The sequence below is a fragment of the Glycine max genome, chromosome 19 (genome assembly GCF_000004515.6).
Source record: "Glycine max cultivar Williams 82 chromosome 19, Glycine_max_v4.0, whole genome shotgun sequence".
In the NCBI taxonomy this organism is placed as follows: Eukaryota; Viridiplantae; Streptophyta; class Magnoliopsida; order Fabales; family Fabaceae; genus Glycine; species Glycine max.
In genome coordinates this window covers 37,512,411-37,521,943 of record NC_038255.2, presented here as the reverse complement: position 1 = coordinate 37,521,943, position 9,533 = coordinate 37,512,411, and the positions used below count along the sequence as shown (strand labels likewise).

The following is a 9,533-nucleotide window of genomic DNA, read 5'->3' as shown; positions in this document are numbered from 1 at the left end:
TATTATGTTTATTTTATTTCATAATTATATTGTAATTTATATGTTTAAAAGTTTTTATTTATTATAAATTTTAGTTTATAAAAAAAATATTTATTTTGTACAATGGACATATTTTTATGCATAAAAAATATTTTATTTTATTAATATTTATGTCTATATTATAAATTAAAATGCCCAATTTTTCTTTAAAAAAAATCTCTCACTTTCTTTCTCTCATAGTTAAACATTTTTAATATTTTCTTTTTATAAATATACATTTCTCATACTATTTCTTTAATTAGAAAAAAATATTTATTAAATTCATTACATTTATTTTATATACCTTTTTTAATCACATATTGTTCTAGTATGTCAAAAAAGTCAATATTGATAAGTACTTAGGGTTAATAATATTTTATAAACACCCTTATCTCTTAATTCATTTAAACAACTTTTAAGAATAAAATGATGAAACTTTACATCAACATAAAAGGAAATATGATAAAATATTTCTAAGATAAGGTTAGAACATTAACTCTAAAAGAAAAGTCTAGACCACTCTTATCTCAACCAAAATTGAAAAATTTATTCTGAAATGTCTTCTCTCTTAACCCACCAAGAAACCTTTTAAGCTATGTTTATGTTAATGGTAGATAATAAAATAGAATAGAATAAAAATGTCATTTTAATATTTTATAATTATATGAAACAATAATTTTATTCCATTGTTTGATAAAATCTCTCCTCTATTATCTTCGTTTACAAAACCTTGAAAAATTCAAACTCAAATTCTACTAATAATTTTCAATAAGTTTTAGAATAAAATATATTAACACCTGATAATTTTTTTGAATAATTAGAAAAGTTAGTATCATATGAGGCGTTAAAGTAGTAATGCTTTTCAATCAATTAAATAGTAATGTTTTTTAATCAATTAAAAAATCATATAAGAATAGAAAAAGAAAGAATAAATTATACCGACTCCCTCATATTCATATTGTTTATTTTTATGACATGATACTCTTCTATTTTTTTTAGAGGGACCAGTGTAACATTTTTCACTATTAAAAAGAGGATTGGTGTAATGATTTACACCTAAGAAGAGAATTAAATTGTAACAAATATCCAGAAATTAAAAGATTTTTTTTGTACGATTCAAAATAAAAAAAAATATCGAATGTAATTAGGACAAACCTCATGGTTGAGGTGTAATTTACTAAAAAATAAAGACGTGTTCAATATTAAAGAATCTAAAGTGCAATTCACTCTAATATTTATTATCTATTTATTTTCCCACAAACATAAAAGTATTGCCTGTCATGGATGTCTTTCTCCCCATAACAAGTCATGGATGGCTTTCTCTCCATAACAAGTGAGTCAACCTTGTTCACCACTTGTTCAATAAAGTTACCACTGTGGACCCTTTGCAAAAAAAAAAAAAAAAAGTAACAAAAGAAGCCGGAAAGGATGAATCATAAACTCCCAACTTATTGACAGCTGAACCACCTCAAGCCCATAGTTTTCCTATACATGACAACAAGTCCCATGATGTTATAAATACCAACTATAGCAAAAATGTGCGAATTATAGGTACATTTTCAACATAAAAGAACAAAAGCCAACACGTGCAGCACGCATTCATTGAATGTGGACAAAAAGGGAAAGCGACGGGAGATTCTGTGTATGATCCGTAGCGTTAGTAGTACACGGTAAGATGTTACTACTAAGGGTGTGTTTGAATTAGCATTAAAATCACCCAGAAATTACACGTTCCAATGTAAAAATTTCAAAGCAACCATATTGTAGCTTTCATTGAAAGACCATCGGAGTTGGATTCAAGTGATTCCCAAACATACACTAAGAGGGTGTTGGACCCAGGTACTCAACACCATTCATTTCAGAGTTCTCTGGCATCTCAATTTCTTCCAGCCACGTGTAACTATCATTTTCCTCTTTTGCCTCACCAATAATCCTTTCGTCTGCAGGGTAAATCATTAATGGTCAGAGACATGGCAGTAATGTACAATTGTACATCCTCTCAGACAGACACTGAAATAATAGTGGACAAGCGGAGGTGTCACCTCGTCAAGTAGGAATAGTGATGCACAAAACAAGACGTGAGATCTGATGCTAACATTATCTAACACTGTTTAATGTTTGTGCATATGTATTGTTACCCTTTTTATCTTTTTCAAATTCGATATTCAAGTTGAATCAGTGTGTTGATAAGAATCTCAATAGGTGAAAGTTTGACAGAATAAGGAGGAATTATATGACAAGTGGAAACATTTGAATCCCATTTTAATTTCTTTTAAGACAAGGACAAAAATTAGATGCACACAAATCTCTAATCAAAACGAGAGTTTCACCTATGTTTATATCTAATTCAAGATGAACTTCAAATAGATTTGGAAAATAACATCAAAGAACTGTGTAAGTCTTGTCCTTAAAGCAAAAAATTATTATGGAAATGAGCAAAAGAAATTGAGATTTGTAGTACCAAGAGAAATATATGAGTTTTGGTACAATTGTTTTTAAGTCAAAAAATAGTCAATAGTTGAATGAGTTTGGAAACGCAAGAGAGTTTCTCTCAATAACAGTACCAAAATACTCAAATTTCTGAAGGTGCCATACAATTTCTTAAAAAAAAAAAACAATAGCATACTTGCAAACAATATAAATGTGATTTGCTAAAAGTTTCACATACAATGATTGTGCACAATGAGAGAGTTACTTACTAGGAAAACAAGTATAAGGGTGATCTCTGTAGTAGGAACAGTCCCTTCCATCTTCTTTGGAATAAGGAGGGCCAATGACATCAAGCACAGCACATGGGGTTATGGCTGTGAATTCATGGATGTTGCCTCCTGTTGTTGGATACAGCACAGAAGTGTCACATGAAGATGTGAACACCTTATCAACTTTTAACATTGCCAATCTCACTGCAAAAAAAAAAAAAAAACGCATGTGTGGGGGTCAGCTTACAAAGAACTAATTACACACCCCATTAATTCATGGTCATTTAAAATTAAAAAAAAAAAAAAGCAAAAAGGAGAGAGAACCCACATTGAGATTGTGGTTGCAACATGTTATCATCAGAGGCCTCAGGGTCAACCCAATCATAGGACTTAATGTGCATTAGTCCTAATAAAAGCTTGCTGAAAACAGTCATGTCCGGGTGGTTGTGGAGAGGAATGACTCCTCCTTCAGGTATGAAAAAGATGCAGAGCTGCACATAGAGAAAATGTCCCCATAAATGAATTAAGCACACAAAGCAGCAAGTAGCAATTACAGTGGTGAGTGTTGGTGATTAGGGAGTAATGAGAATGAAACACTTACTGAGAAATTGTCACACTTGTACACGGTTGTATAAGTGACCCTTTGGTTCTCTTTGACAATATTTCCAGGCTTGAAGAACTGCAGATCTCTACTTAGCCCCACATCTTCTGGCTTCATGTTATCTGAAGACATTAAGAATCAGCACCAGTAGAGAATTTACCACAATTCAAGCACACTCCTCACCCAACTAAGCTAGAATACGTTGATATAAATATACAATAATACAACCATGAATTAATAATAATAAATGCCTAAATTCTTAGAGAAAATAAATTGCAAATGCACAATACATCACTAGAATATACATCGAAAATATTGATGCATATATACTTTTCGAACTGTACATATTAAGAAAACTAATGAAATGCTCAAACAACCACTCATTCTAAGAGATGACCCTAGAATGACAATTAATTTTACTTCTCTATATAGGCACTAAAGAACCGAAATTATATCATCAATTTCTTCAAGTTGGAAAGAACATAATGAGAAACAAAAAATAAAATTAAATAAATGAATGAATAACAAAAAAAAAACTGCGGCCGAAAGAAAATGAATTGATCTGTTAGTGGGGTGCAAAACTAAGACGTCATATCCCTAAGACAATTTGATCGAGGGGAGCATTCTTGTTTGTAATTTTATGTAATTCGGGAAAGTGGATGTCAAAAAATATAAATATTCTTAACTAATAACCTAAATATCCAAACAAATGCAAAATTCTGTTTCCTAAACTTGCCAACATGTGACTACAAATTTTTAATTAGGATCAAAAGATACTACAAATTTTCTTATCGAGCCCCATCAAATATTAGTATCAGTAATATCATGCCGATAATAATAATAAAAAAAAATACCATTAATATCATCATACCAAGTATGTGAGTCAATCTCTGAACATCTTGTGGCGAAGGAACAGTGCCAGGGCCTTTGAAAGCTTCTCTGCATGAATCAAATAATTGGTGAAGTGTCTTTGAAACACTCAACTCAGGTCTCCTAACCCTTCGATAAAGCTGTTTCTTCTTCTTTGCAATGACCCTTCTAACATAACCAACCTTGTTAACATGTCCAGCTCTCTCTCTACCCCTCTCCACCAAACTTGCCTCCATTGCCACCGACACACACCACACCACAATCAATTATGTGAACAAACACAAACTCTTCTGAATAATAAGCCTCACACCTTTCACACAAACACAAACTTCACAAGATCAGATAGACCACCTAGTCACTCTTTCAGATTCTCAAATATAGTTTTTTGCATGGTCTTTTGGATTGAAAATAACACATCCAAGGGAGATAAAAAAAAATGGAGAAAATGAAACTCAACACCCAGAATTCAGAAACTGTGGGGTGGAAAGAAATGGAATAGTTATGGTTTGACTTAAAGAGGAAGAAGATAATTGATATTGATATTTAGTTTAGCAATAAATAACAGTGCAGAAGTGCATGAGGATGAGAAGTCTAGGAAGAAATTAAAGATGATAGTTTATATTAATAGCTAGAGAGAGAGAGAATATCATGGTTTGAAAACTAGGGGCATGTGGCATGGTATTGTGCTACTGTTTTGAGTTGTATAGTTATTAGAGCAATGAAAAAAAAAAAAAAAAGAAGCAAAACCAGTGTTGTAGGTGCACTTTCATTTCATTACCGCCCCCATAGATTGTTTGGAAACTGGCGGTTAAAGCGACCCCTGTTTTGTGGGTCAAGATGGTGAACCCAATAGGAATTTACGATAAACTCCACTTGGAATGAAGGTGCCTGTGCTAGTGGTTTTCCTTCATCTTCTAGTTCTGGTAAAATAAATATAAATGCTGTTCTTTTTTTCTATTTCGAATTTTATATTTTTACATAAATTAAAATTGATCGAGAGTAAAAAGCTAACTTTTGGATATATTAAAATTTATATTTAATTGTAATTTTTATCTCTAATTTTTTAGTTTTTAATGAATTTTATGTGTAACTAATTATTTTGATGTATTTTATCCTCAATTTTAAAAATCTTGCGACTATTATTTTATTCCTAATATAATTTTCCTTTTTATACCTAACTTTTTTATTTTTTTGGAAAATTTAACATTTAACTTTTTATTTTTAATAAATTTTATTCCTAATTTTTTATCATTTTCAACAAATTTCACTCCCAACTTTTATTCTTACCAATGAATAAATGATAAAGATAAAATTTACAAATTTCTTAAAAATTAAAAGTAAATTAGGACAAAATAATTTGTTAGAGATAAAATTTATCAAAAACTAAAAAATTAAAGATAAAATATACAATTAAACCTAAAATTTATTTAAATAACTAATATTTCTCAATGTATGTTATTTCATACTCAAATATTTATCTTAAAAAATCAAAGGAAGTCTCTAATTGATTATTAATTAGATAAAAAAAATTTACATAAAAAATTAAAAATAAAATATTTATTAAACTCTTATTTTATTGTTTTTTCTCTCTTTCCTTTCAATTTTTTTCTTTAAAAGTGTACATGTACCCTTCTAAAGTGTGAAAAGAAAAACATTTTTGAAATATAAAACTGAACCATCGACATTATTTAGTGAATGAATCAATGAATGTGATGTGCATCAGTGCATGACAACAAAAGTCAGGGTGCATTGGGTCTTATAAAGATTGGAAAGAAAAAAAAACAGTGAAAAGAAGTGACAATTGTCACAGACTTGTTCCACACTTCATAGACCAACCGTGCCAAGTGGCCTATTCTCTCCTACGTACACAAAGATTGAGAGTAGAATAACTGTAAGACAGCTTGATATTTCTTAGGAACTTTTTTTTCGTTTAGTATTCGTTGGTTTTCGTATGGTTTATTTTATTTTATGACTTTATCTTATTTCCAAAGACCAAAGTTTTATATTTTTGAAGGCTAGCTACTTTGTTTAGCCGGTTATAATTGTAAATTTATAACACAAAGAAGGTTGGAATTGCAACAGGCACGAGGAGTCAGAATCAGAGAATACAGTACGGACACCTCTTATCTTCTTTTCTGTGGATGAGGACTTTGAAAAGTAGTAATTAAATGTTGTAGTAGTTGTTAAACTTGTAATAGTAATTGTTAAACGGGGAGGAATTTATTTCCGTCTAAGTGCAGAAGCACAGTAACAATAGTAGTAATTTCTTTTCATTTATCTACATTAAACACGCATTGATATTTGATAGATTGGTATAGTTGGATGAAGATAGCTCATTCACATTTCAAATGTGTATTTTAAGTAAAGTTTGTCTAACGAGTACCTGAATTCATTAAATTCCTAACTGTTAGATTCAAGAATAATTGATAGAATATAAATATTTATATCCGAGTAAATCTAGACTAGAAAAAGAGTCTTGAATCTTATAGTACTTTTGAAATAAATAAATTGTGCTGAAAATAAAAGTTGTTGTAAAATTTAAAGGGGAGGATAAACACTTTAATATGTTATATTGAATTATAAATAGTGGTGGAATTAAAGAGTTACAAAGATTGAAAATTGTTTAGTAACTAAGGTTTCTATTTTTGCTTATTCTTAGGATACATTTAGAATACAATAACATTAAATAAGTCTGTTGCATTGAAAATAAAGGTTATAGCAATGTTTAAAGGATAAAAGTTAAAAAGACAAACACACTTTAATAGGTAGCATTGAATTGTAAACAAACATAAACCATGGAATTAAAGAGTTACAAATTAAATGGTGCTCTATATGTGATTTTAAAGAGCGCAAAGGCTCTGAGTTATCGAATGATATCTAAGGGTTAGAAGCTGAAAATAAAGATTGTGGTGAAGTTTAAAGGGAATAAATTACAATGATAAACACTCATTAATAAGCTGCATTAAATTTAGAATAAATTCGTCTATAAAAATTCAAATTTTAATTTTGGAAGTAAAAAAAATACGATAATATCTATTACCCAAGAGCTTCCGTGACACATTCATAAATGAAGTTGTGAGTGCACTACAAATTTAAGGATGAAAATAATTATTTATCCAAAATATAATTTAATCTTCATCTTTTTCTCTTTTTTAATCGTTGAAAGCATAATATTATAATAAATACTTAAAAAAAATAGAAAAATAAACCTAACAAGCATAATAATAAACATAATTTATCTATTGTTCTGAAATTTCTATTGTGACAACATTTTGTACTGAAAAAATCAAGTTTTGTCTCATTTTTTTATAAGGATTAACTTAATGACGGTGTATCTTTGTTTGAGTCTCATATTTTGGATAAGGTACTATCACATTAGAAATTTCACAGCAATCAATAGATTATCCTTATTAATCAATATTATGTTTATTATTATGTTCGTTCTAACCTATGTTTGTTTTTCTATTTTTTAAATATGTATTGTAATGTTATACTTGCAACGATTAAAAAAGGGAGAAAAGAGGAAGATTAAATTATATTTTTGATAAATAGTCATTTTCGTCCCTGAATGGGTAGAACACTGACAAATGCGTCCATAGATGTGCCACATAGGCTCATTCATTCGAAAGTTAACGGATGAATAGATCTATTACACGTTTTTCACTTTTGAATACTAAAATTTTAATTTTCATCTTTATGTGACGAATTTGTTAATACTCTATGTATTTGAAGACAAAAATAGTTATTTACCCTTAAACTTAAAGAGTCTGAAATTAAAAAATTACAAAGATTATTCTATGTGTGATTTAAATAACAGAAATATTGTGATTTGTCAAATGATAATTAAGCATTCCAAGCTAAAAATAAAGGTTGGGATGAAATTTAAAAGACAAAATTTTAAAGAATAAATACACCTTAATGGACTACATTAAATTGTAAACAATCATGAAATTAAAGAGCTACAAAAGTTTATCTTTGTGTGATTTACAGGAGTACCATTCACCTAATCATATGACTAAAGGTTACAAAAATTACTCTCATGAGAAGTATTACAAAGGTTGTTCTTTATCTTAATATTTTCTCTTGATATGACACTATGATTTGACATTATTTTTGGTTTTTTATTCTCAAAAAATAGTTGATCAATAATCCCTGATGAGTTTATTAATTATTGAGATTAAGTTGTTTCTTAAAATATGAATAGATTTTTAATTTATTTTAAGATTTTAATATGAGAAAAATTCTTTTACACTAATTCCTTAATATTCTAATCAACGTTCTAAGAAATTTAAGTTACACGATAATATTCATTCACTTAATATTCAATTGAAAGTTGCTTTGGAAAAATCACTTTTTTATATCTAAGCAAATTTGAATTTTTTTATAAGCAAATAATTTTTATTAAAAATAACAATACATGAGAAATTAATAAGAGTTGCACAATGCACATGATTTGAATGCATATTTTTCTTATGATGCAACATGTAAACCCTATCGATTGCTATTGTAAATATGCAAATAATGGCACTTATATCCCCAAAACTCCTACGTATCTTTTTTTATGCCACCTCGAACCAACCAACAAAATACTCCTTATAGTAAGAAATCCCCATCTCATCTTATTTGGCTTTTGGGCTTTGTCTCCATAATTCTTATTTTCTAACGCAATCTACCTTTTGTTGTTGTTATATATATATATATATATATATATATATATATATATATATATATATATATATATATATATATATATATATATTCAATATAAACATTCTTTTAAAACTGATTCAAATAATAGTTATACTTTAAATATTGCTTAAAAAATAGATAATTTATTTTGATAAATACTTTATTGCTATTATTATTATTAAACTAATGTAAAATATCTTATAGAATTAATTGAATGAAACTAAAATGTCTAGTATAGATTAGCATATTATTAATTTATGAAGTTCATTTGAATCTTGAGCAATGTAATTCTTAATTGTCTTTTTATGCACAAGTATCTTTTAAAAGTAAAATAGACAATTATTTGATAATTTATTTATATTATTTGTTACATGGAAATATAATAATTTTTTAATAAATTTTAATTAAATTACATTGAAGATATTAATTTAAATTTTAAATATTAACTGGCTTTTTAAGAATATGAAAAGAGTGATTCACAAATCCCACCACCCACTAAACACCTTCTAACCTCTCACATCTTTTACTAATGAGCCATTTTTTTAATTATTTTTTTACACAGATCTTTTATTTATTTATCTATCTATCTGTAATATTTCAAGTTTTTTTATATGAAAGTGTCTGATTGTCATCCAAGGTGCTATCTCACTTTTTTT

The 9,533-nt window shown here is 28.2% G+C and overlaps 1 protein-coding gene and 1 long non-coding RNA gene across 2 annotated transcripts; one reads left to right on the top strand and one right to left on the bottom strand.

The window, feature by feature from the left end:
* Positions 1–1,447: 1,447 nt before the first annotated feature.
* Positions 1,448–4,987, bottom strand: LOC100805411 (plant cysteine oxidase 2). The gene is made up of 5 exons (XM_003553991.5): positions 4,190–4,987; positions 3,319–3,440; positions 3,046–3,208; positions 2,718–2,921; positions 1,448–1,958 (listed from the first exon to the last, which is right to left on the bottom strand). Exons 1-5 carry the CDS (start codon positions 4,422–4,424, stop codon positions 1,837–1,839), a joined length of 846 nt encoding a protein of 281 aa, XP_003554039.1. The 5' UTR covers positions 4,425–4,987; the 3' UTR covers positions 1,448–1,836.
* LOC121174100 (uncharacterized) lies at positions 1,962–6,515 on the top strand. Its single transcript, XR_005889876.1, has 2 exons — positions 1,962–2,096; positions 6,271–6,515. It is a non-coding gene; the product is annotated as an uncharacterized lncRNA (long non-coding RNA).
* The last annotated feature ends 3,018 nt before the right edge of the window (positions 6,516–9,533 follow it).